This window comes from Lethenteron reissneri, chromosome 20, assembly GCF_015708825.2.
Source record: "Lethenteron reissneri isolate LAM-NWPU_2019-01 chromosome 20, ASM1570882v1, whole genome shotgun sequence".
Lineage (NCBI taxonomy): Eukaryota > Metazoa > Chordata > Hyperoartia > Petromyzontiformes > Petromyzontidae > Lethenteron > Lethenteron reissneri.
The window spans coordinates 14732879-14760275 of NC_083798.1; the positions used below are offsets into that span (position 1 = coordinate 14732879).

General features: G+C 46.8%; 3 protein-coding genes across 3 annotated transcripts; 1 reads left to right on the top strand and 2 right to left on the bottom strand.

The window, feature by feature from the left end:
* On the top strand, positions 1–6437 carry MRPL10 (mitochondrial ribosomal protein L10). The gene is made up of 5 exons (XM_061555067.1): positions 1–114; positions 4028–4191; positions 4724–4888; positions 5017–5161; positions 5679–6437. Exons 1-5 carry the CDS (start codon positions 9–11, stop codon positions 5897–5899), a joined length of 801 nt encoding a protein of 266 aa, XP_061411051.1. The 5' UTR covers positions 1–8; the 3' UTR covers positions 5900–6437.
* Positions 6438–6591: 154 nt separating this feature from the next.
* On the bottom strand, positions 6592–13833 carry LOC133344839 (uncharacterized). The gene is made up of 4 exons (XM_061555068.1): positions 13634–13833; positions 10005–10161; positions 8387–8623; positions 6592–7726 (listed from the first exon to the last, which is right to left on the bottom strand). Exons 1-4 carry the CDS (start codon positions 13703–13705, stop codon positions 7341–7343), a joined length of 852 nt encoding a protein of 283 aa, XP_061411052.1. The 5' UTR covers positions 13706–13833; the 3' UTR covers positions 6592–7340.
* Positions 13834–16306: 2473 nt separating this feature from the next.
* GCG (glucagon) lies at positions 16307–23016 on the bottom strand. The gene is made up of 6 exons (XM_061554471.1): positions 22967–23016; positions 21777–21885; positions 20024–20146; positions 18514–18636; positions 17964–18090; positions 16307–16505 (listed from the first exon to the last, which is right to left on the bottom strand). The coding sequence occupies exons 2-6, from the start codon at positions 21878–21880 to the stop codon at positions 16497–16499; spliced, it is 486 nt and encodes a 161-aa protein (XP_061410455.1). The 5' UTR covers positions 21881–21885; positions 22967–23016; the 3' UTR covers positions 16307–16496.
* Positions 23017–27397: the final 4381 nt, after the last annotated feature.

The window sequence follows — 27397 nt, forward strand, 5'->3', positions numbered from 1 at the left end:
CGTGGCCAATGGGAAGCGCGGACGTTGCGGGAGGGGATGCGTGGTGGTGGGGGGTGTTACTTCCCCGGAGTAAGATGGCGACCTTCACGAGGAGCGGGTTGGCGTGGTCCCGCGGTGCGTTCATCTCTGTGTGTGTCTCTGTGTTCCGAGGGGGGTGTTTGTGTTTAAGCGTCCGTAATGAAACTGCTCATTGTTGAACGTTTGGTCGCATAGAGGGGGCTAAACGGGCACGACCGTGGGCTGGACTGAGAGTCGGAGCTGACGCGGTTACAGGAGGACGTGGAGCTGAGTGGACATGCCGATGACTGGTAACCAGCGGTGTCGAGATCGACCTCTGTGGAGGAGGCTCGTGAAGGTCGCTGCTGCTGGGTAGTTGAAGGCAGTGGCCCTCCAGCAACAACGGGGAGGGTAGAGGAGCGACGCTCACAACAACGGGCGGAGCACCGGACGGATAAAACGCAACAACGTTGGCACAGTAGGGGGTACAGCTGGTGGTGCATCTACCGGTCATCTCAGCCGACCCATGGCACCTGCTGGGTCTGGCCCGAGACCTCCTTGTCATCGAGCCTTCGACACTTTGGGCCGTGTTCGCTTATCTCGTATCGCACTTGGTCGAGGAGTTCGAGCTGGCATGCAGGCAGCGTCGTGAGTGTGCTGTCATGACGAATAGCGCACAAGCAAATTGCATGTTACTTGGCTAAGAGGTCTGTCCGCATATGCGCATATACGACCTACAGTATTTGGCAATCCACTGCTGGACTAAAGGCTGCCTACGCCGTGCGGATTTGTGGGGGTTGTTTAACCATTCTTGACTCCTGTCACTGTGGCTGAGTGATGACAGTACAGCACTGATTTGACTGCACTGCCCAGAACGTGGCCCCACGAACATATAACAACAGCTTGTTTTTTTCCCCCCACGGTCGTCATCCATCCAAGCATTATTCGGACTCAAACCTGCTTAACCTTCCAGATCTGACGAGATTGGCGCATTAATTGGGCGGCAGGATGGCGCAGTGTTAAGACTTGTGGCTGACAGCAAGGAGGTTGTTGGGTTTGATTCACGACCAGAGGTCGCAACCGGGTACCTGATACCCGTACCCTACCGGATACCCGGCTACCCGTATCCGGCCGGGTACGGGTACCCGTTTGCGACCCTGGTGCGGTCGGGTACGGGTAGGCCGTGATTCACTGGTGAGTAACTGTCACTCATTTCCCAACGTCTTGTCTCTTCTCACAATTCAAGTTCCCAGAATCAACCCACCCGCGCCTGGAACATGGCTTCATCCCAGAGGTCGCAATCAGGTACCCGTACCCGGCCGGGTACGTGTAGGTTACGGGTACGGCCGGGTAACGTGTACCCGTTTGCGACCCTGGTGCGGCCGGGTACGGGTAAGGAATCAAACCCCGTTTGCGACCTCTGTTCACGACTCAGGCACTTTTCTTCGTGGGACCCCCCCCCCCCCCTCCTGTTCTGAATGGGTTCCCTCCCAAGCTCGCTAGCTTCCTCCCATGGCTTAAACAACTCGTACAATGGAACTGTTATTGGCCGAACATCCCAATGCTAAAACGGTACCTGCAAATTACTCAAGTGCGATTCACTTAGTGATGTAACTTTTGCGTAAAACTTGGCACTACTCTCCCGAAATAGTCTTGAGACTCAGGCTCTGTTGAGCAAACGGGCGTAATCATTTCGGATGAGGTGGTCATAGGCTTGTCAGAATCTTTATTTATCCTTGAGAAATCAGATAAGATGTGAAGCTCTTTTTCACCGATGTCAAGCAGGGTTAGGGCAGAAAGTTACAACAAACACTACAAAACTATAGGTTTGCAAAATATAGGAAAGGTAAGAAAATCACTAAACAAAAATTTTACCCGCTAAAGCTCACTGAGCCACTAGGTATTTTTCAGAACCGGTCTTTGCCACAAATGATAACTCAAGTGGCTCATGTATAGCAGCCAAGTAATGTAAACGCATGTTTCTTAATGTGGATGGAACAACCCGGAGGATTTCTCTGGAATAAACACAGATTCTAATAGGATCATCAGTAGCATGACAGTCGTTGTTAGGTCAAGACGAGCACTGCCAGCGCATTTGCGGGGGATACGGGGCCGTGGTGGCCGAGTGACTGAAGGGGAGGGCTTCACAATATGGGACCCATGTTGTAGCTGCTCACCCCCGAACTATAAATGCCCTGGTAGTGCATTGTCTTTGTGCTGTTCGCCTTTTGGCGTTCTCTGGTCTAACACTTTGAGACGAGGTTCTAAAGAAAGCTGTCTCTTGTGTGGACCAATCAGTTTCAAAGCCAATGCATATTTAACCGGAGCATGTTTTTGTTTGCATGTTCACTACTAGTACGTGTGATTAATGCAGACGGGATTCCTTGCAAAATGTTTCTGTTTGGTGTTTTAACATCTTAACACCCGTTTTATTGCCAGAAAGGGTAAAACCTATTGTTATAGGGAGGATTGACGTTGGCACGCACGAACCCGAATCAATGCTGTGGGGAATGCGGGTGACGTTATCACGCAGGCGTGCGTGGTGACGTCACTGCCGTGCACTTGCCCGCCCGACAGCCATCAAAACTTTATTGTATCTACTGTACAATATCCTATGGCAGTGTGTACGATCACGTGAAAACTGTGAAATTACAACTGTTGAGATGCATTTTTAATAGGGACATTTTGCATTGAATTTGAATTGAAAACAATGTACCAGTTGATGGAATTATACTTAAAACGTCAAAAAATGGATAAAAACATTCTTACACTACTCTTGAGTCCCTAATTGATTAGGGGAATTAGTTTAACCACTCGGGTCCATATGCACTAATACTTTCCCGAGATGTTATTAAGTCTAGTAATTATGTGAAGTGGTATACGTGTTGCTTGTTGCCTCTCACCAAAATTGGTTTAAGATTTAAAACCCTGCTCATAGTGATGTCGGTTGTTTTTCATCAGCTTAGTAGTTGTGATAGTGGTTTGTACATTTAATATATTAGCATTACTGTGAGGTTTAGTGGCAAAAGCTGACATTTACTTAAATGCGAAAAAATGCCCAAAGTGCTGTACGTTGTGCCTCTGCAAGTCTTGCGTTAATGGATTTGTTCTTATATTTTATCCTCTATACAATTGCAGTACCTTTCCTCCATGGCACTAATGTGTGTGGTGGTGACAGTGGTTAACGCACTGCACTTTGAGTTTAGCGACCTGAGTAATATTTGCAGCGACCACTCATCTCGATGACAAATTCTATCTGCACAGTTTTGATAGACCTAGGTTTATTGAGATAAATATGGCCTGTCCCTGCCTACCCCCCCATTTCACCAACTCCATCTTAGCAGTATGGCAAATAATCTCCAGATTGATAGAGCATGGGGAGGCCTTTGTCTGGCAGTGCATTGAAAAAGGGCTGTACAATATTAGTTTTACTCATGTGTATATGGAGCATTGTGGCCATTGCTGAATTACAGCTCGTCGGATTCCTCCAGGATAAATAGAGATTCTGATTCTGAAATTCAGTAATACAATATGGATCCTCACGCATATCGCATGTAAGGCAATTGGTACTGGTTGAAAAGCTCATTTTGAGATTTCACTTGCTGACGACTTGTCAATCTGTAAATAGCCATCCATGAGGTGTAATGTGATGTGCGAGGTACAAGTTTCTATCTTTTATCAATCCACTCCCGGATAAAGGCCACCCGACATCGTGCGAGTCGTGAGGGTTATTTCACCATACTTCGCGATGCTGGTTATGGAGGTGGGGAGCATCGATATGGGAGCAAAACAGTTCAGTACAGCGCTGGATTATGCTGCACCACCCGCTTCTGCCCACAATATAGCCCCAAAGCATCCGATAATGCCTGTTGTGTATGGGGGTTGCCCATCCAAGCACTATTCAGGCTCATACCCACTTGTATTCTGACATCTGATGAGATTGGGTGCATTTTACATGTTTTTGGTCATTGACGTGTGAAATACGGTTGAATAATTTGCTCTGCTTTGTTTTTGTGGGGTCGACCCACAGCCTGGGTTCCGCGGCTGGAGTTTGTGAGAAACGCCAGGGCAGTGACGCGCCACAAACGGCCCATTCCACACTTGAAGCAAAAAGTGCTCGAGTTGACGAAAGTCATCACTCCAAAGCCGCTCGTGCCCCCTAAATGCATCAAGTCTGCCGACGTGATGGAAGAGGTACGTCTTGTCTTATTCCAGGCATAATGTTTTCGAGTAAGGACAGACATTCTCGTTCCATTTAATCATCATTGTTGGCTACGTACCGTGCAAAAGAAGTTCAACGTACATACATACAATGTTCCCCCGGGCATGTTCCCTGCCTTGGATACCACTCCACCGGTAATCTTGACCACTCGCCATCATCCCTTCTAGCGACTGTCCTACACAAGCCTGCTTTTGTTAACAATAAAAATTACGTCAATAACTTTTGATATATTCTCTGACCCATATGATCATGTAATGCACAATGCTCATTTGCAGCCCCATGTAAGTATACCCTATCTTTGGTCTGGACAAATATGGTAATTTAAACATTGTACCCAAAAGAGATTGCATTTACCATATGGTATTCTTCAAGCATTGTCTATTTGTGATGGCTATGTTGGAAAAAAAAACCCTATGGTCCATTTGCATCATTTTAAAATATGCAATCCTCAAAGCCATTTTGACCACTGGTTGCATAAGGGATTGCATGTCTGTGTGAGAGCAGAAGAACAAACTTGAGATGCTGCTGGAAAGGGAGGTGGAGAAGTTGTTCCGTGAAAATCGCATGGTCACCATATGCCAGCTTGGACCGATGAAGGATGAAGACTGGGTGATGTTTAGGCATCACCTTCGAAAGCACGACATTTATGCCAAGATATTTCCAAACAAGGTGACCGCAAATATTTTATAGCGATTGAACGTGTCTAAAATTTAAAATATATCAACAATTGTATTAAAATGTAGTTAGAGGCAAAGCGAATGTTTTTTGTTTATTAATAGCACAAAATGTGTTCACAGGTTGTACAGTATTTCCTGAATGACAGCAAATACAAGAACTTGAAGCCACTCTTCATTTGCCATAACGTTCTGGTCGTGAGTCATGAACCTCGCGTGCGGGAACTCCTACGAGTGCTGCGTGCAGTCCCACAGGTTATTCTCTTAGGTGAGCACTCCTTAAGGACAATATCGTTGCACCCTTTCTCATACACAGCCAGCTGGTTGGCGCAGTGGGGTTAGGTCGTGTGGCTTGTAATTGGAAAGTTGCACTTGCGGGTTGAAATCTCAGTTTGCGGTAGATGTGAGTGTCATCTCTTTGGAGTTGACAAAAACGAGTTCCACTTTGTGGTCGTCCAACAATCGTCCTATAGAGCTGTGGTGGGCAGCAGAGGAAAGTGCATAAAAATCCATTGTTTTACAATGTTTCTACGCACTTAACGTCTGCATTCCCTACCTTCACGTTGACGGTTGTCAAATAACCCCCACAGCCCGCATGGTTTGGGGAGACCCTTATCCGGAAGTGTATTGACAGAAAGGGACGATATTAGGAAGCCACTGGAGATAAGCACTGTTAAATATAGATTGATAACTAAATTCTTTAGAACTGCTTTTAAAAACAGTAATGTTTACCCGACCTCATAACATTGTCCCATTGTGTAATTTGGTTTTTCCAAACCTCCCAGGGGGCTGCGTGGACGATGTGCTGATGAGCAAGCAAAGTTTACTGGATTACTCGAAGCTGCCAAAGTTGGAGGTGCTACAGAGCCAACTGGTGGGCACGCTGTCGCACGTGTGCTCGCAGACCAGCTCCGTGCTCCAACAACCTGCTCAGAACCTCACCCAAATATTTCAGCAGCATATCTCACAGCAGACAACGGAGCCAAAGCCTGACGAGTCGAGTTAAAGCGCATTTGACAGTCTTGTCAAAATACTGGCTTAATTCAATTTAAGGGTACCCCGGTAAAATATAAATTTCCTAACAAAACCCTGTTATGTCCATGAGGATCAGATTCATCTAATTTACAATTTGTAATGTTATATGTTCAGAAAAATAAAAAAACTATTTCAAAGTTAACAAAAAAAAACGTGAACATAATCACAAACTAAATCGGGAATGCACAGTCGAAAGCTACATTACCTCTTCAATACAAAACTGGGACTGCTTGGCACGTGACAGTTTCTGCATATTCCAAAGATGCAGCTAATTAGCAAGTCCGCATTCCCTTGCATACTGTTCTGATGTTTTGATCTTCTGGAGCACATTTTTTTTTGCTAATAAAAAATCACCGTTATTTCGAGGACGTTCTGAATATATCCTACGCTGTCCTCTGCATCTTTAAAGGGCACGTTAATGGCAGTAGCATTTTTTGTACATTTGCTCGTGAAAAAAATATTATAACCCTGGAATGTTTATTTTATGAAATAAAAGCCGTGACACGTGATGTTTCCAGTAATTAATTATTTCATGTTGGGTTAATGCAGTGCTAAAAAATATAACTTACTCAAGCACTTATTTGCACAACCCAATTGTAGGGTACATTTAAATTCCGATATTAGGTTATGTGCAAAACTTTAAGCTTATGATCGAATAAAACATGCAAAGTGTATATAATATTTTAAAAAAAGGTCATGGTTTCTTTGCAACAATACCTATTTAAGATGCTGAATATTGGTATTCAGTACTTAATTAAAAAATGTTTTCATTTATGCTTGTGCAGGAGTGCTTAAGGTAGCTGCATCATAATTATATGATTACGTAGAATATAACAGGATAAAATAGCAAAATATAACACATTTGTGATAATTCGTTCCATATTATTGGCCAGCCAAAGATTTTGTTTCTTTGCCAAAAGGTGTGTTTCCGACACCAAGAAGTAAGGGTGCACCGTACAGCACATTTGACTATCGGACTGAATGCCACGTACCTTGTCTAAGTTTCAGAATCAATTGAAGCTGAATCGTTTTTTTTAATTATCAAGTCTGTCTTATCGCCCCCCCCCCCCCCCACCACTATCTAATAACAAGTTCTGTTTACCTCTGCCTTTTCTGTCAATGTCTCTCCCTCCGTCTCCCACTATCTCATTGTCTCGTTTTCTGTCTCTTTACGTGAGTCGAGTTTTCCTATTTCCCTCCCCCCCCCCCCCCCTGACTCCATATGCCCGATTTTGTTTTTCTCTGCTTATTTCTCCGTGTTTTTCTATTTTCCTTTCTGTTCACTCCTTTGTCTCGGTTTCTCTCCCTTATCCTGTGCTCGCGGTGAGCGCTGTTGTTTCCGCGACTCCTACGTACCCAAGATTAGGTTGACGTGTGGTTTCGCCAATTCTGCAACGTGAGAAATCTGATCCTTAGTCTTCGGAAGGTTGTTCCATCACCCCAGCTATCTGAGCGACCTGCAGCAAGAGGCTGCTTATATCTTCCTTGTAGCGAGCGACGTCCTTGCGTCCCCGCCGTAACTCGGCCAGGCTCCTCTGCATGTTGTCGTGAGCCCGCACGTTGTCCGCGTAGTCTCTGTTGGTTTCGGAAACCTCCTTGGAGATTGTGGACTCGGTGCGCAGCAGGGCGGCCATCATCTCGTCCAGCCGCGTGCTCATTCCCAGGAAGGCTCTCGCCCGTGTGCTCAACTCGGAAACGAGTCGAGCAGCCTCCTGCACGCTCGTCGGCATGTCCACGCCGCCGTCTTTCATCACCAATGAGAAGTTGTAGCCCTTGAGCTCTATCTTAAGCGCCGTCTCTGTAGGGTTGAAAATAATACAGTACGTAACGGGGGGGGGGGGGGATTTTAGTTGTAAACTCATGGGGGCAATGATAAGGTTATGTACAAACACGTACAAAATGTAAGATTTTGAAATAGACCTGTTTCATGTTAAAAATGTGAACATTCAATAAAATCTGTTACCATATTCTTTACAAATTCACTGAAACGAACTTGGTATTGTAATATTAATCTGTTAAGCATTTGTGACATGTCAGGTCGCCTTCGTCATGCTGGATGAAAGGCTCTTCTGCACATGATAGAATTTCATTGCTCCATTTCTATAGTGGATATCATCCTGGGTACATTTACTTACTTCATTGGTATCCATAACTTTATCTTAACCACCATCCCATCATCTTTTTTAGCGACATGTTCTGCCCAAGCCCACTTTCTTAACATGTCAGATAATAGAAGTACCTAATTATAAGCCATAGCATGATTATGGACACGAGCTTACAGACTTCACTTCTGAAAAATCACAATGCTGGTCACGATGGAGATATTAGTGGTAAGAAAAATAGTGGATGACAAAGGCGAGTTCGTGTACTCAAACGCAACCAGCATTGTTCAACTCCATCGCCGACGTCCGAGCCAATATTCCCAATCGGACAAAATGCCTCTCGCGGCATCTCTCACCGTGCCGGAGCTCCAGGTTGCGGAGGCACTCGGCAAGCCCGTGCTGGCTGGCGGCGGTGCCGCAGCACGCGCTCCTGCAGAGGTCATGCCGGGCGCGGGTGACCCCCATGTGCTCGGCCTGCAGGTTCGCGAACGTCTCCGCCGCGTCCGTCACGCGGGAGTCCACGTCGGGCACCCCGACCGCACGCACGGTCAGCGCTCGCCCTCGATCTTCCTCTCCGCCGTGCCTGTCAAGTGCTGCGGAAAGCAGCCAGCGAGTGTGGCCATCACCACAGAATGGGCAATAGTGAAAAATTTAACCGGATTGACGTGGCTTTTTTGAATCACTTATGTGGGGCATGGGCCCACCAATAATTGTTATTATTTCAACTTGTAGCTCTGCAGTTCCCCATATTAACCCTTTCCCGTTCCGATGACGTACATGTACATGATTCGAATGGAACCCAAAGAAAAACTTAAATAAAATTACTTTATTGGTACATGGAGGCTCCCACAAGGCCATGCGGGAGGGCATGTGGCACAGTTTGGCGCCAGCTATCATTGAGTGTGGTCGTGTTGCTACAGATTTGCGTCGCCTGAATCCACACGTCGCTGACAGCATCATCCATGCTTTCTTGTATCCGTCGCCTCAGCCTTCGCTTTTACCTACCCTCTAGACAAACTACTTGGCTCTCACGCATACAGAAATGTACTGTACTGTATATTATTTATGTATTTTGGTGATTTTTATGGTGTACTGTATAATATTGTGCCCTGTATAATTTGTGTTATTCAGTGTTGTGTAGAGTATTTTAAGTAATTTAATGTACATTGTGGGTACGTCAAGGATGAAGATGCGCGCATTAACACAGTACCCTCCGTTGTCTTTGTTCAGCTCTCGTAGATCAAATTGCTTTGATTGACGTCGTTTGAAGATCCGCATCTCCAACGTAAACCGCGGGGGGGGGGGGGGGATATTACTACATCCCATAAAGCCGGAAAATGTGGAGTCCACATTTTTTTGCTCGAACTACCATCTCTTGGCGAGTGAGGGTTATGTCACCTCCTCGACGCCTACAGGAGACGAGTTTCACAACATTTGTGTGATCCACGGTGCTGGATTAGAGACACGCAGAGCCCGCCAGCACTCCCCCGATGTCGTCCCGATGAGAGTCACGACGAGCACCGGTTTGCTTGGTCAATCTCGGCGACACTGGCGATTCGGACCAAGGCCGTAGCCATGGAGTCAACATTGGGGGGGGGGACCAAATCTTCCAGGGGGTCTGGGGGTCCCAACCCAGAAAAAAAAAAATCTAAATTTGAAAACGAATTTCCTGCCTAAAATATTCAAAAATTCACTAACACATGGGATGGGGACTTTTTTTTTTTTAATAATAATGTCTAATAGTGTATTGTATTACATTGCTCTGTTTTGAATGTTTTACCATTTCTTGTTTCATTGTATGCAATGGCAGAGATTAGGGATTAATAAAGTACAACCATAACCACAATCATATAAACAGAAATCTATGCATTTATTTATATGAAGCCAAGTCCAGATATTGTGGCCAAGGTTTAGCAAATTGTTTTTATTTACATATTTGGGGGGGGAGGCAATTTGAGCATATTTGGTTCGAACCTTCGGCGGAAGCAGCAGCAGGAGGAGGAGGTCGCGCCTTGCGGGCGGAGACCACGGGCCCGCGGTTGGGTGGAGGCGGCTCGGCCGAGTCGCCGCTGTAGCCGGCCTGCTCGTCGGTAGGGATGCGCGAGCCACCCCGGTGGACCAGCCGCTCCCTCTGCATTGCTCACGGAAGGACACGAAACGTGGGCCCTAAATGCCAGAACAAGGCATCGCGGATGCGTGCGTGCTTGTGCGTGCACGTGCACATGTGCAGCCACGTCTGTCGATCCACTGCTACAACCACCCTGCACCGTGTTCTTATTTCAACGGGCTGGGGGGGACATACACCAACTCAATATGGGGGCACAGCAGATACAATGCCGAACAAACATTCGTCAAAGCTGGCACGTGTAATACCATTGGAACCTCATTTGCCAGAATAAGAAATATGATAATTGTTTTTTTACCTTTTTATCTGGCAACAAAACTGACACTTTTTTTTACAAGGAGTCATGTTTGCATTGACCACAATACCTGCAGTCGTAATGCAAACAAAAAACATAACTGATAATGTATGCACTGTCCTTGAAGTTGATTGGTCCACACCGGAGACAGCTTTCCTTAGAGCCTAGTCTAACATGGTGTTGGACCAGATGACGCCAAAAGGCGCACAACTCAAAGACAATTCACCATCAGAGTATGAGAGCTCGGGGTAAGCATTTACACCATTGGAACCTCATTTGCCAGAAGAAAAAATATGAGAATTGTTTTTTGACCCTTTTATCTGGAAACAAAACTTCCAGGACAGTGCATACATTATCAGAGTTATGTTTTTTGTTTGCATTACGACTGTAAGGTATTGTGGTCTATGCAAACATGACTCCTTGTAAAAAAAAGGCGTCAGTTTTGTTGCCAGATAAAAGGGTAATAAAACAATTATCACGTGTAATACCCTTCAAGAGGTAGTAAACATCTCAGAGCACAGAATTACACATGGAGAACAGGAGAGGGACCGAGCAAGGGGTGGAAAGAAAGGAAGCAGTTAAAGGGCATCCGAGGTATCGTGAAGGATCTTTAAGCCGATGTTAAATGCTCGACGGAACGAGTGATGATATGATCTGCTTGTGTCTGTCATGGGTTCTGTGTTTTAGCGCATCCCCCCCCTGTGTGTTGAGGACATTCCGTGACACCCCAGCGCTTAATTACTGTCAAATAGTTTTGGTAGCAATATTTTTTTACTTTACTGTAAGAATGTAAGCCTTCAGAAGGGGGCCTTCAGAAGGTGGCCTTCAGAAGGTGGCGTTCAACCCCCCCCCTCCAGACGCCCGATGCTACGGAGCTCCACTGCTGGATGAGGGCCTCCCCATGCCACGTGCGTCATGGGGAGGAGCATATGAAAATGGGTTCCTGTTGCTGTATAAATTATATGCTACTGAAGAGCCAACATTCACTCACATTGTGCTGTTTTGTGCAAATCAAATACACGTGACCAGCACCGCCACGTCGCTGTGTTGCTTGGGATGTTACCATCTGCCTGCAGTGACCTCTTGAATTTCTCGTGCGTATGAACAGGCTCGTGACAGTCAATGAGTTACTGAACTTACAGCGCCTTTGTCAAGCGCCCTCTGGGGGAAGAGCTCCCAAAACCGCCAGTTATGGGGGTTGTTGTTGTTTGGCTGCACTCTTTACAACGCTTGCCAGTGCGTGTAGTTGAAGGTGGGGAGCATCAACGTCGGAGCATAGCAGAGTACAGTACAATTTAGTTTGAACTGCATTATTCCGTCCAATACGTAGCCTCGCAGCCTATAACAACCGGTTATGCATAGTGGTCGCCGATCCAAAGCGCTGTCCAGGCTCAATTACTGCTTAGGTTACGACATCGGGCACATTCCGTGTCAGTCACAGGCAATTCATTATATTATTATTGTTAATTTAAAAAAAATATTACTTAAACCAGAAACAGTAGGGTTTAATTGCAATCGATAATAACTAAATGGGGCATAATGTCACCAAACTCCGAATGCATAATAACAGCGAGTGGCAAAACCGGGAAGAGCCGGGTTAATTGGAGCACAAGTAACTCGCTTGACAATAAAACAAATATACTCAGTAAAAAAAAAACACACACGCGGGCTGGAGTCCAACACAACTAGCACCATTACGCAACAGAACCGCACAGTGAGCGTGCTTCGTATTCTCCAGAATTATAAAGACGCGCTCATCCTAGAATGTGTGCCCCATGTAAACACAATCTACTGCGTATCTTTACAAATCTGGTCACACACACACAACCTACGGATGTTTTAGACGCGCGCTCCACCCAAAACTTTGGCTGATAATATAATTACTGTGGGGGGGCAAAAATTCGTCCAATAATCCGGAGCACATGGCGAGAGCGAGCGAGATCTCTGCGAGTGCTGGGTACAGCGTTTTGTGTTTACGTTTGGACTGTGGCCTCTCCGCACGCGTGTTTTACTAAGACATGTCGCTGCCTGTTAGCAAGTACAAATACTGTTTTGACCCGTAAAGTAAAAAACCTGCTGAACTTACTTAATGACCCGCGATCGCACACATCGACAAATTTCCACTGCTGTCGCAAAGGAAACAACGACCACAACTTTAACCAGCAGGCAGCATTCACCGATGACCGCAAATGCGCTTAGACGACACTATTACACGGACGTCGCGTGCCCGTTGCTGCTAACGCTGCCGGTGATGGCGACGTTCTGTTACAATGAATCTCCAGCCGTGCCTTTGCTCGGGCAAACGTGGCTTTCAAGTCGCAGAGCCCTCGGTCAAAGTTCACTCAGTGAGATGGTCTCTCGTGCTCCTCTGTAGTCTGGAACCGACTCCCCTCCCCCCCAGGCGTCCGTGCTGTTGGCTCCCTGCCCTTGTTTAAGTCCAGACTCAATGCCCTGCTTCTTGCTTCTCTGCTGCCTTTGTCAGAACTTGCCTCTGTTCCAGGATGTACATGCTGCACATATTATACAGTATATATATGCGTAAAACAAATATATGCGCATGTACGGGGTATTGAGATGCCGTTGGTTTTTTTCGACGCTATGTAAATCCAAATGGTATTTATAGTATTGAACATGCAGACACACCTCTCAGAATGTTGATCCAAGGTCAACTTCAATAACTGCCCGAGGTATACACGCCCAAGATACACACATACTTAGCGAACGTGTAAAGAAGATGATCATATGGTGGGAGCTTCTTCAGGAAGAGAATTGAATAAGCTCTCACTCAGCACGTGGATCGAAACGTCGGACATCGTGCCGAACAACACACCGTACAACTCGAAAAAACATCGCAATGCGATACAGCAAACCACGGTAAGCCTACGAAAGTAAGAATAATTCCAACACATTCCTCAATAACGCTGCATTGAAACCCAAACCGAATATGGCTGCAACAATGCTCAGACGACGTTTCGGGCGATGGCCTTAATATCACGCTATGAAGGGTCATTGCCCGAAACGTCGCCTCTCGAATATGTTTCGTTTGAAGCCGGTGTGTATTGACGAAATGTGTTGAGCGTGTTTAGTGTTATCCGTCATTGTGCACCACTGCCAACGCAGGCAGCATCACCGAACGGCGTGCTTGAGCCCCGTCACATCCTCTTCCACAAATACGCCTCTCACCTCGTCCCGCGAGCCCTCGGGAGGCACGCAGCAACAGCAGCACCACGGGAGAGAGGAGGAGGAGGATGACATGGCGGGGCTGGTGAATCGGCTTGAGCCGAGCCAAGTTTTGTAAGCTTTGCAAGAGGCAGGAACAGCGGAGCAAACTCGGTCGAACCTCAGCCTCGCCCGGCACTCGGTCACATGCCTTCACAGGGAGCAGTTAAAACGCGAACCACGTGGGCGCTGTGGTGAAACATTAACGCTGATGCTCAGCAAAATGTGAGTTCTGCGGTCAATTCGCGAGCCCTAAAAACCAACACCGCACAAACCGCCTCGCTTGGTTCTCCCCCCCCCCCACCACCACCTCATGCTCAGGAATTTTTCTCCCGTCGGAGAGCGAGAGATGTTTTACAAAGCTCAGCCTCGAACAGCTCCGGCTGATTATTAATGTTTTCTTAAGGCGACACCGATTATTAACACGCTCGTTAAAACCCAAACCGACTTTGGCTGCGGCGATGTTTTTTTCAGATCGGCAGTATGTTGACAAATACCCGCAAACTAATATCCAGACAACTCTAGATCCAGTAAAAATGCAACGTTAGAACGTTAGCCTGACGTGCCACGTTTCCTGGGGAACACATCCACACAACACCTCCATTCATCCACTGCATTTTATGAGGCGTAAGGTGCCCGTTTATAACGCACAGACCGGTTACCGGCGAGTTGATTCGTTGTCTTTTTATAAAAACCTGCAAACTCCATTGAAACTGCGCCTCTGAGTAACGTGAAGATTCGTGAGAATTTGCCAACCGTTACCTTTTAGCGCATTAAACGCAGTACTGCGCCTTTGTCCGCCAGGCGGCGAACATCTCTCATTGGGCCACAGGCACGAGGTCTGCAATGTACACCTCTTTGCAAATCCACCGCTTGATGATCAGGACCTTCACACGCTGTGTCGTCATGGGGCTTGTTTGAACACACTTCACGTTGGTTGATGCGGGCTTCTTCATTTGGTATGGCTCATGTAGATACAGAGCAACAACTACAATTTTATATTCAGGTGGTCAAGTGCTGGCTGATGAATAGGGAAAGCATAGACGTGGGAGCATAGCAGTACAATACAATAGCGAATGCTGCTGTATTGCCCTTTGCTGACCAGCAAGCACCACAGCCCTGCAGCAGCTTATGACAACCTCGCGTCCGTGGTGGTCACCCACCCACAAGGATTATCCAGGCTCCAACCATGCTCAGCTGCCAACATCTGATGTGATCTTAGCTGGCAAATAAGTATAACCCGTAAAAACAAAGCTTTTTACTATAAATCGTTTATATGCGTGGCGGCTAGAGTCCTCTCGTCCTCTAGCTTGAGATGGCTGCCACCTATGAGTCAGATGATTGTCTGCCAGTATTAAGCAATTGATAATTAAATATTTAATTGTTTTCACTAAACAGTGTAAAATTTTGGAAAAAAATTTTCACGAACATTAATTGTTTCGCACAACGAGTCTGTGTGCAAAATGTCAGCTCGATTGGATCACGGGAAGTGGGTTAAAAAACGACCGAAAGATTTGCACTGTCATAAGCAAGCAAGCAAGCACGCAAGCACGCAAGCACGCAAGCGAACTTAATATAAAGGATTTAAAAACAATGGGAGCAGGCATATTTCCAGTGATTTGTCACACATCTCAAATAGGTGGTCACGGGAGACGGTGTGGAATTGTTGGGAGACGCTGTCACCTGTGCCACCCTCCATACCAGAGTATCGCCAAACTAATCATCACCACCACCAACCACAGCCATAATCTATCCACTGCTGGATGAACGTCTTCCCACGTCATTACCATCGCTCGGGAGGTTTGCTCCTGCCCCTGACTTAATATTGTTGCGCCACCTCCCCAGTGTTTGTCGTTTCCGACGTGTGTCGTTCCTCCATCCTTTTCCGTATGGCATTGTGAAAAGTAACAGTTATTTTTTCTTAATGATCGTCATAAATGAATGCAAAGGTTGCTCGTCCAGTCCAATGATGTGGTTGATGCAGTGTGGATTTCAGCGATAGCGACATGATGCGCACGGATGGAGCATTCATCGGTGATGTGCTTGATGGTTTTGGACTTTTCCACAGTCGCAGTTGGGCGATTCTTTTATCTTCCATTTATTCCCCCATTAGTCTCGACCATCGGATATCATCATCATCATCATCATCCTTCCTAGTGACGTGTCCCTGCCTTTACATTAAAACCTTCTTCACGAGTACAAACTCGTATACATACAACGTAAAACATATTACGGTTTAACCTCACCTATCTTTGGTGCAGTTACGCATTGGGATGGAAGTAACAATACGCGTAAATGTTAACACGGTGATGAGCCAATGGTAACAGCCTAGCCTTGCTTTTTAAGCATTTTATGCGTAAAGAGGTCATGGGTCAACCTACAGCATTCATAGTCAGAAAATACATCTCAAATCTGACAAATGATTTGCATCACATGGGTTAATAGTAATATATTTTTGTATCTCCTAATCTCGTCAAATATATGAGGGCCTGACGCACACAAACACACTATTGGCACAGGAATCCCATAATACAGCGAGAGACACTTTATACCAAAACAGACGCAGTGAACTGATTCATGATTAATTTATTGCCATTTTCTGTAATGAATTATTTACAGGCGTAAAAGCACGGGGGGGGGGGTTAGTGGGTAGGAGGCAAATGCGAATTTGCGGCAGCCGGGAGGGCTGAGTTTTAATCCGATGAGGCCACCGGGGCGGGCGGCGCGGGGGAAACGTAATAACAGGCGGCGCGATGGAGTTGGCCGAGCGGGTTTCCCCTCCCCTCTCTCCCTCGTCTCCGTCCCTCTCTCCGTCTCTCTCCCCACCTCAGTCCGTCTGCGAGAGACGGACGGACACACCGAACGGGCGACTTTAGTGGACGCGTGTCAATCCACCGCCGGACGAAGGGGTTTCTCGTGCCGTGCGTGCGGGTCGTGGCGGGGAAGGTTATTTGTATATTTGACCATTGCTTCACCGAGCTCATCAGTCGAGAGCGGGTTTGTGAAGGAGGCGGGCAGCGTAAGTGTGAGATGGTGCAAATCCAGTCACCACACACCAAAATTTTGCTTAAAATTCAGGGATATAAGTGTGGTCTTATATTCTTGGTTCTTTCGGTAAAGTCACGTAGAAGGGAAACAATAAAATAATAAAAATATAAAACAATAAAATTATCACGAAGTTTCGACTGCAACACAAGCAATCATCATCATCATGTGTGAAATCCACAGCAATACATTTGAAAAAAGTTGGTGTGGATTTCACACATGATGATGATTGCTTGTGTTGCAGTGGAAACGTCGTGAGAATTTAATTGTTTTATATTTGTATTATTTTATTGTTTCCCTTCTACGTGACTTTACCGAAAGAACCAAGAATATGAATCCCTGCAGTCACGAAAGCTTTAAATAAAAAATGTGGTCTTATATTCTAGAGAATACGGCCTTATTGTAATGTATGATTTCCGAGCGTGGCTCTGGTGCCATTAACCAGGTCAGACCATCAACAGGCTGACGCGTTCATCTCATTCATGAATGTAAATTTAAAAACAAGCGACAGTCGTGCGACTGTGGCGATACAACCACCAAACCACAGACCGTATAGTAAGCCACTGTAGCCTGTGCTCCGTTAACGTAGGACGAGCAAAACTGCACAGGCTCACGCCTGAAGCTCTCTCGTTGTTGCCCGCACAAGATCTCGACATTGGCATTTAGATCCTGAACATATTTTTTCCTGCCATACGCATGAACAGAACAGAATTACGGAGCACAAATCTGGCCATGACAGCAAATCCGAGTACGACATGCGCACGGATAGACCTTACATTCAATCAAAAGCAGAAGTTTTTTTTTACCCCTCCAGCTCAAACGAGCGTGGAGTGGTGCTCCCCGACCGTTTACAACCCTGACCAGGCATGGAAATTTCACACGCCCATGGCAGGAGTGAGTCAAACCATAATAAAGCCACTTTTCGTTACAACGTTCAGGCCAGTGTTCATCACTAATTTTCAAATCTAGAATTTCATAGGAGGGCCACTTTCGCCGATAAAACATCAGAGCGAGGGCCGCCACACACTTGAAACCATTTGGTTTGACAGCATGATAGGGTCCTTTCACATTTGTGCATTGTCGGGAGCTGCACGTCAGAGCCCGCACTAAAGACCACGAGGCGCCGCCAGTGGCTCGCGGGCCTTGCAATGAAGAACACCGGTTTAGGCCATAGTCTATAGGCCCTGAGAGACGACTGACTTGCCTGTCCCCGCCAGCTGGGTTTGTTCGTGGTTTGCTCAGCCCTTGCCTGGTCGTTGCCGCTCTGCTTCTCCAGCCACTCGATGAAGTTCTTGGCCATCGTCCTGTCGAGCAGCGCGTTCACGTCCTCCGCGTGGCGTTTGTCCTCGGAGTTCTCGGCCAGGTGATCTCCTCCGCTGCACACGCGGGGGGCGGGGGGAGGCTCATCGTGAGTGACATTCACAGGCTTAGCGCTCTCATTTCGGTGCACACCGGAGGCGAGTGGTGATTGCAGGTTATAGCGGTGCATGTTGGCGATTTGTGCTATGTACGTATGTAATGTATGCATGGTGAAATTCTTTCGCACCGTACGTAGCCAAGCGTGCTAATCGGAGGTGCGAGAGAAGGGCAAACAACGAAACACGGTACATTCTGGTGATGTGTGGTGCATGTAGGTGTTTATTGGTGCATGCTGGATGTTTCTGGGGCACTCTGGAGGTTAGTGGTGCATGCTGGGGATTAGTGATACGTGCTGGAGATTCAGCAGTGCGTGCTGGTGGTGAGCGGTGCATGCTGGATGTCAGTGCACGCTGCGGATGCACGCGATGCCGCGTACGCACTCCCTGCGCGACTTGTCGGAGCGGGCGAGCCAGCTGACAAAGTCGCGGGCAGCCTTCGCGTCCAGGTAGGAGGTCATATCGTTGGTGAAGGTGCCGTCAGCGTGCCTCCGCTGCATCTCACTGCTGCAGGAGGGACAGGCACAACCTCCTCACGGTCCCGTCGTCATCATCATTTCACGATCTATTAACCGTTGGATGAAGACCACAGGAAGCCGTCGCCGCTCTCTGCTGTTACGCGATGCAACGAGCCGTCTGTAGCTCCTCCACACGAGCTCATCTCATCGCTCCAGTTAGCACGTGGGATCTCGCAGACCACTCGCAATTCATTCACTACCGCGGGCAGTCGAGCGTGGTGCACGGTGAACGCACGGTGAGAGAAGATTTTGCTCGCCACGTGGCCCAGCCGGGAAGACAGTTTCAGTTTCATTTATTAGGTATAGCTCTGTGAGCCATTCGGCTCTTGAATCGGGTGCAACCGCAACAAACAAAAAACAAAAACATGAATAATAAAACCACACTCGTTGCTCCATCTGTGCCGAGGACGTTCTCTCGGGCACGTTCCCTCCTTTGCCCCAGGAAGGACTTCTAATGCACGTTCCCTGACGGGCCCCCACTGTGCAATTCTACAACCTGAGGGTCAATGGATGTGTGCATTTGGTTATCCTAACACGTGCTGTATGACAAATTCATACGTGAAATAAACTCATGTAATTTCTCCAAGGCTGTGTATAATATGCGAAAGGATAGAGATGCCCTGTTAACTTGCAAAGCATCATACGTTATGTATTGCCGTTGATGGTTGGAGTAGTGGTGTAGTGGTTAACGCACTGCACAATCAATTGCTGGCCACAGCAAATTCATTGGCGAGGGATATATGAACTAGTTTCCGGGTCCCCCCCCCCATCTTCACTAACGCACACTGAGCAGCGTGGTGAAGTATGGTCGAATAACTCCTGTGACTGACACACGGCTTGGGAGGCATTCATCCAGCAGTGGATTGACGAAGGGATGAACATCGCCGTTGAGGACACCTATTTTCCTGCATGTTATGAAATAAACTTGATCGCATGAACCTCATTGACAATGGAGACAAAAGTAGATAGTTTTACAAGGGAGACCTGAGTTGCGAACAAAATATAGTACAAACCATCTCAGTGAAGAAAACCAATGATGAGGAAAAACATAAGTTTGTCAGAAAATAAACAAATAAAATTGTTATGAATATGCTCAATGACAAAAACACGTTTCGTTCAACTTTACGGCACACAAATTACAAAAGGACGAGTCAGTGGTCTGATGTATAGCAAAGGCAACCACACTGACCTGCGTGGTGAAGTATGGTCAAATAACCCTCACGTCCCGCACGAGACCGGGGGAGGCCCTCAACCAGCAGTGGATTGACAGAAGCCCGGTAAACGTGCAACGCTGGGCCAACGTGAGCGTGCGGCTGCAACCCCCGCGTTCCCCATTTACTGACAAGCCTGTGCAGGTGGTACACCTATGACCTTACCCGCCGCGCTTGGCGTTCATGAGCCAGCGTACAAAGTCCTTGGCCTGCTTGTTCTCCAGGTACTTGCTGTAGTCGCTGGTGAAGGTGCCCTCCGAGTGGCGCTTGCTCAGCGGACGTTCGGCGCTGCGCGGTTCGAGGGCAGAGCAAAAGTGGTGAATACAAAAAAAACACAAAATCAATCCGGGTTCAACCCACCTGAGCAACTCGGCTGTGTTTCAACTGAATCGCTTCTATGCGGACGTCTTTTTCGAGCAGTTGGGAGCAGCCGCGAGCATCGATCTGCTCAGAGATTTAGGTTTTTTGCGAGAATGATCTCTCTGGTGTGAGACCTGGCTTCAAGTAGAGTTAGCGATAGACAAATTGCACGGAAAGCATCGGATCTCGTCAGATCTCGGAAGCTCAGCAGTGCTGAGCCTGGATAGTGATTTTATGGGTGAGCCCCATGCAAACACGGGTTGTTATAGGGCAGCATGGCTACATGGCAGGCGGTATTCGAAACGTGCAGCTAAATCCCGTGTTGTATCGACTGCACTTCTTCCATACTTTCACGACCGCCTTCACTGCCTTCACCAACAGCGCGCACCGCAAAGCAATGGTGAAGTATGGTTGAATAAGCCACAACTTGTGCGGTAAAAGTCACCATGTAGCAGTGGTTTGACAAACAGGGCTGCACGTGCACATGTCCGGCAGGGAAGGTGGAAAACCAATCAGTCGACACTTACTTATTCTGTGTTAAGCGTCTGCCGCCGGATGTCACTGATAGGAACGTGTGATCCAATAATTAAACAGTTCTTATCTTATAATAAAGTACCCAGGCTCTGTGTCCGAGGATTTTCTGCGTCAGTTTGAAATGTAGTTAATGAAAAAGTGAAACTTCTTGATTCTTGTATAATGCAACTCGTGACCTAGAGGGCAACGCACCTGGAACAAGCAAGAGAGATACGAGGTTGCCAAGGAGTTGAAGAAAGGAGGATTTAGAACGAAATGTCGAAGGGCAATACTTAGAAATGAAGATTTGAGAAGTTAAACTGTGGCGACTGGTGGAATGTACAAAGTGAACCAAAACTGAAACGGAGTTGGACAGCACATCGAGCTAAGACAGCAGATGACAGACGAGTGGGTGAGATTAACGACAGGGTTGAGGCCAAAGCAGGCAAGGAGAGAGAGAGAGTGGGAGACAGCATTATGAGGCCTATGGATGATATTAGAATATTTGGATGGAGGTGACAAGAAACTGTGCAGAATGGAAGACGTTTGTTCAGTATTGGAATGTTAATGGCTAAGCAAAAAAAAGGCTTTATTGTCACGGTAATGTCAAGTGTGCTGCCATAGTGCTGTGATGATGGCACGGCTGCGTTTGACGTTGAATTAAAATGTATGAGATAGATGTCGCAATGACATCAGTCCTGTTGCTTGTGATTTTGTTTTGCAAAAAAGCCCCTCCACGCTCTGCAGCCAATTGTGGTCGCAAAAAGTCACCACCTTTGTTTGGATCGCATCGACAACTCAGCGTTGGTGTCAGGTTGCATAAAATAACTTCAAAACATTTTGTGTGTGTTTTATTTTACACCGAATTATACAGAACGCGAAGCGAATATTTAACATCAAGCCGTTTTCTGCAACCCAATCGCAGGCTCGGTAGGATTGTTTTAATTGCCCCTACAGCGTTTCAGTTTTTTTTTACCCTTCCCGTTTGTTTATTCCTTGACATGGCGTGACACCCGATGAAGGGAGTAGGTGGCGGTGGGGTCACCTATCATCGTCGCGCGATGCCGCTTGTTCCAGAGACGCCGAGGCCAGGCTGACGAGCAGCAGCAGCAGCAGCACCGGTGCCGCCAGGAATCCCGTGTCGCTCATTGTTTCTACGGAGAGAACCATTCACATCATCAGGTGTGCCGGGGGTGTTGCAGAAACCGATGGTCATTGGCAGAAGTAGCAGGGCAGATGTACATCGCAAGGTTTAGCGGGAAAACAATAACAACAATACAATTTTAAAAATTCAAGTATTCGCCCAAGAGTCCAACGCAGGGCCTTCCTGAAATTAGACTTTAACACTCATTAAGGCTTTTCTGAATAACCCCACGGTTGTTGAGCTTACGTTCGAATCACCCTGCTTAGCTTCAGATCTCGGAAGGTCAGCAGCGTCGCGCTTGAATGCAGGGCTACGTTGGTGTGGGAAGGCAGGCTAACGTCCAACAATTGATTGACAAAAAAGGGATGTGACTGGACGTGTATAATTTAAGTGGTTATATATTTCTCAAGGTGGATTAGAGATACTCCAGTGCTCTCCCTAACCTAGCACGGGTGCTTATTTTGTGCAGGCTATGGCGGATGTCACACATGTCTATGGTGATTACAAGCAGTCCCAATGTTCGTGATAAATGCTACACAAACTCCACACACACAAAAGGAAAATATCCCCTGTATAGCCTTTTAACGGACTACTGGGGCAAGTGCTTGTTAGCAAGCGTTTATTTAGGCTGCCATGATGTAGGAGGAGGTTAATGTGACCAGCACCACGCCCGGCTGCATTTGTCTCCTCAATTGTATTGTTTATACACCGCATCAAGCAGGTACTCAGTTAAGACCGAGTCGAACTAATGGAGGCCCATCACTGGTTCAGATATTCACCACTGACGTTGACCATGACTGGAAATCGAACTCAGCTGTCGCTGGGCTCGCAGTGCAGTCCACTAACCACGACATCAACTTTCACACGCACGTAAAAAAACAAAAATGCATGGAAATAAATTCGAAAACACCACTACTGCACGACGTCCGACGTTTCGCTTCACGAGGCGGGGACATCACGCCGAACGACACGGGACACAAACGGCTCGAAAACGCACGCGGGAGAAACAACGACACTTCTCATCTCTTCCTGCGCAGCGGTCGACAGATATTGCTCAGCGGGCGGGCGTCGTCGTCATCGTCAATACTTGCCGGACGTGCTGCTGGTTAGCGAATGTGCGGCGGGAGTCGGGTGATGCCGGAGAGGCAGGTTCGTGAACTCACAGAGTGGTCCGCTCCTCATTTATAGCCCTCCGTCCTCACGTCTGGCCCCAGCATCCGTGCAATCAATTGCACGGATTAATTACGCCGTGCGGTTTGCTTACGCGCGCGACTCGATTAGTTTCACGGTCTATTACACAGATTGCTCAACAAATTACTCCCCCGGCCCTCTTCCGCGACTTAGGCAAAGCAAACAGGTGCACGTAAAACCATATGCCATTGTTGCTATTTGCTGATATATAAGCTGTTATATCATGAAGGAGATGCAAAAAGACGCAGGTGGTAGAGTTGTAATATCCTCAGCGGCCCAATATCAGCGGCGAGTGGAATATCTGAACCGGCCCTCGGAACTCTCGCTTTGCCAACCCGCAGTGACCAGCGTGGTGAAGTATGGTCAAACAACACCCATCACCGACAAGGCGTGGGGGAGGGGAAGCCTTCATCCGTCAATCACTATCGATGGTGCTTGTCAGGTATAAAGTGGCCTCCGTGCCATAGGAAGGTGGAATTACCACAACTTTCTTTGAGTTGTAATTTGGAGATGAGTTCTGCAACTCACTCTGAGCGGGAACGCACTTTTATTTGTTTAAATCGAGAGGCCAATGTTCCTGCAAACACAACTATAATAAAGTGCGCGATCGCCTTCATTTCAATATACCTAAGCAATACACGACTCTGGAACACCTCAGGATATACAGACACATAACGCTTTCCGCTGTCACGTGCTATAATTTAAATAAGATGGGTTATTGGTACTACATGCCTATATTAATTTTGTTGTAAAGCAGTAATACTTAGCGAACCCAATATTGTTAAGCCACGGAAGTAGTTTAATTTTTAATTCGGTTTTAAATGATGATGAAAATATCGAGGCCTTTGTCAATCCACTGCTAGATGAAGGCCTCGCCACAATGTGTTGGTCATGGGCTTATTTAACCATACTTCACCAGACCCGTCAGTGTGGATTGGGAAAGGGTGGTATCATGTGACCTGTTCAGATATCGCTCGCCACTGATGTTAACCGTGGCCGGAAATGGGACTCGGGGTATCTAGGTATATAGCGCAGTACGCCACCAAATTTACCACTGCTCCGCCCTGGGTTAAATAATATTGCTGTACAGATAACAAAGGGACATTAGAAACCAAGTCAATCTACTAATGTAAACAACTTTGCATTATGTCCATGCTATCACTTTATTGGGGTCCTTGTTTTAGTGTCCCCATGGTATTTTATTACATTCTACGCAAGTAAAAAAAAAGTTCAGCGTATTAATCTTCATCCGAGAATGGAACAAAAAAAAAACCCGGTAATATTCTCAACGTTTGAGGCAATGTCCCTTCGTCAGAGCAAAGATAGCGGGCGTTGAACGCGGCGAGTTTCGTGACGAACGCCGCCTCGCTTTCTTGACGTAGCCCCTTAATTGGTTTATACATCGCTACATCCCCTTGCACGTGGGCAAACAGTGATGCCGGGCCGGCGAGATTTGCGTCGGCAGTGATGCGCATCAAAGTTCAGCTGCGCGAGACGCCTCGCAGGCGCCAGGCGCCCGTCGCACGATTGCCTCGGAAGTCCTCCCCACGGCCACCGAGACGCCAAGGCCCCAGTTCACATCCCAGAGCCGGTGACTCGCTCACGACGCGAGCGCGCACCGACATGAATTGTAGGACCGTTGCGATGTGTTTTTTTTTCGTGTCGTTGCAATGTTTCGTTCACGCGCTCCGCCGCGATTTCGCGTACAATCAAAGAGACGGCAACCGCATTCGTGTGGTTTTGTTAGGTAATGTTACATCGTGATTGCCGCTGCTGATGGTTTCATTTGTGATACTGTTTTGTTTTCTGACAAAAGATTACGGAAATTACAAATTCACAATAATTTAAGTACATTCTCCAGTCACACGATCCCATGTATGCAACCTGTATGAGTTTTACTGTGTTAAATATTTAATAAACTGTCCACCGACATGATTTAACTTATTGGTGATCTATCCAGGGTCCTGTCATGAGTTTACACCGTGCGTAATACTTGGTGAATTGTCCAGTGACATATTTGACCGTCTAGCAACATCCGGAGGTTTGTGTCAATGGTCATTAGGCAACGTTCCACTTGAAGGAGTTGGCAACACTGCCTGGCTCTGTGGATGTTGGACTTGTCCGCTGATTCAGTGCGTTTATCCAGGTGCGCGTTTCTTCTCACGTACAAAATGCTCATTTAGGTAATAAATGAGGCCAATGCAGCAAACTACCAGGAAAATACTGTTGACACTCGGTGAAGGTGTTGTGGATTACAAATGCACGTATATACGCAGCAGCCCGTTTTGTGTTCATCATTTGACCATACTTCACCACGCTGTTCAGCGCGGGCTGCGGGTGGAGATATCCGTGGGAGTATCGTACCGCACGACAGTTCATTTTTTCTGAACTGCCCTCTGCAGCGGCCTATACCACCTGTTTTTATGCAGGTGGCCACCCTACCAAGCAAGCATTGTACAAGCTCAAACCGGCCGAGCATCTGAGATTTGACGAAATGAGGTGCAATTGGTCATATTCTCAGGTTACAAATGGAATATGCATGACATGCAAGGCTGTGGTGCTCGTTGGAGTTTAAGTGTGTATTTAATATTTTTTCTCTCCCAACTTTGGTTGGTTGATCCAGCGGTAGCACGTTCGTCGCTGGTTGCAGAGGTCCGTGGATGGAATCCAGTGGCCGCCCCGAACTTGAACCCAAGGCCAACCTATGACATATGAGTTCATGTCACGTCAGACACCCCTTCCTAATATGCCCCCCCACCCCCACTTGTGCAGCACTTGGAATTTTAAACGTTCCACAACCCAACATGGAACAGCCCGAGCGGCAGCACGTTTTGCCACTCGTTTCGGCCCTAGTTGCTACTGCGGGTGTCTTCAATATCGGTACACGCCGTTTGCGCCATGGCGCAATGTTAAGGATCCTCCTGTGACGTTATTTGAAAAAAAATAAGGTTGGGTGTGTGTATCGGCGGAGTTACGCTCCACACTTGGCAACGCCGATTACTCGTAGGTTATATATTCTTCGATGTGACTTTACCGAAAGAGCCGAGAATATAAATCTCTGCAGTCACGAAAGCTTTAAATCAAAATTGTACTCGTAGGTTACCCAATTGGGTGAAACCACGCAGCAACATCACACCCACAACCGTGAAACTACTGCAGACTCGATACTTGTCTCTGAGACACAGCGCCCTTCATGAGAAGCTTGCGCGATGAGAATGGCGCAAATACCAAATGTACCGTCGATTTTAAGAATAAGAAAACATAACATTGATTCACAATCGTTGTTTTTAATTAATTAACCATTCGCTGCATGCAAACATCGGCAATGTAAAAAGTTAAAAGTGCAAAACTGATATTTTCTTGATGCAAGCTTAGAATTTTTTTAATTGCACAGTTAAAATAGTGGTTAGCGGGATTTTTCTTTAAGGTTACTGCTGCATGTATCTGGACAAATACGCATTTTCAAATTATTTTGTCGGATAATACTGTCCACAAATTTAAATGCTTTTATGATTCTCATTTGCCGACAAACACAGGAATGTAAAGGTCAAGCTCACTAATACAATAAGAACAGCTGGTCATTACTAATGATTATACGGACACACACATGGCTGGAAAGCAACAACGCGTTACCTTATCGAATAAAATTAATTACTACTCCCGTGATACACACACAGAATCATCGCAAATCGTACGCAAATGAGACGCAAATGTTACATTTATGCGAATTAAGTGAACAAATATGTATGGTAAAGGTAGGAAAAATATTAGCGTTGGTAAAAATGAAACAAAACCGAGACGGACGAAAATAATGAAATCTTGAATCAAATCATGGAGCCAAAATTCTGGCAATTCATCACATCACTTGCGGTGAGCTTCAACTGTTACAATTCGAATACACGGGGCTGGGTGTGTTACATTGAGAGTCGGAACGTTTCGCTGAAGACTTCCAAGTGGAAGATGGCAGATAGTTCCATCTATGTGTATGAATGATTAACGTTTTTCGCACTGTACGTAGCCAACCGTGCTAATCGGATGTGCGGAGTAAGGACCACAGACTAAAAACAAAAAGCAGATTCTAAAGAAATTAGTTTTAAATCTATATTTAAAAGCTCCAGTGGATTCCTAATAAGGGAAGAGCATTCCAGACGACCACTGAAGCGCATCTGAAAGCGCGCAGATGCAGTGACCATTTTTGTCCGGTGGTTAGCCAAAAGCCGCTGCGATGTTGACCTGAGTTTGCGTGATGGTTTGTACTCCTTGACGAGCTCAGCAAGGTATTGTGGAGCGGATTAAAACAACGGGGCACGTGGTGGAGTGCTGCCTTCCCG

Coding starts and splice junctions, on each gene's coding strand:
- GCG (XM_061554471.1), bottom strand. CDS start 21,880: ATGAGCGACACGGGATTCCTGGCGGCACCGGTGCTGCTGCTGCTGCTG. Junction 20,147..21,776: donor GCATCGCGCGACGATGATAG/GTGACCCCACCG, acceptor CGAACCGCGCAG/CGCCGAACGTCCGCTGAGCA. Junction 18,637..20,023: donor ATGAACGCCAAGCGCGGCGG/GTAAGGTCATAG, acceptor TCCCTCCTGCAG/CAGTGAGATGCAGCGGAGGC.
- MRPL10 (XM_061555067.1), top strand. CDS start 9: ATGGGAAGCGCGGACGTTGCGGGAGGGGATGCGTGGTGGTGGGGGGTG. Junction 115..4,027: donor CGGGTTGGCGTGGTCCCGCG/GTGCGTTCATCT, acceptor GTCGACCCACAG/CCTGGGTTCCGCGGCTGGAG. Junction 4,889..5,016: donor CCAAGATATTTCCAAACAAG/GTGACCGCAAAT, acceptor ATGTGTTCACAG/GTTGTACAGTATTTCCTGAA.
- LOC133344839 (XM_061555068.1), bottom strand. CDS start 13,705: ATGTCATCCTCCTCCTCCTCTCTCCCGTGGTGCTGCTGTTGCTGCGTG. Junction 10,162..13,633: donor CCGAGGGCTCGCGGGACGAG/GTGAGAGGCGTA, acceptor TGAGCAATGCAG/AGGGAGCGGCTGGTCCACCG. Junction 7,727..8,386: donor CAACCTGGAGCTCCGGCACG/GTGAGAGATGCC, acceptor TCAACCCTACAG/AGACGGCGCTTAAGATAGAG.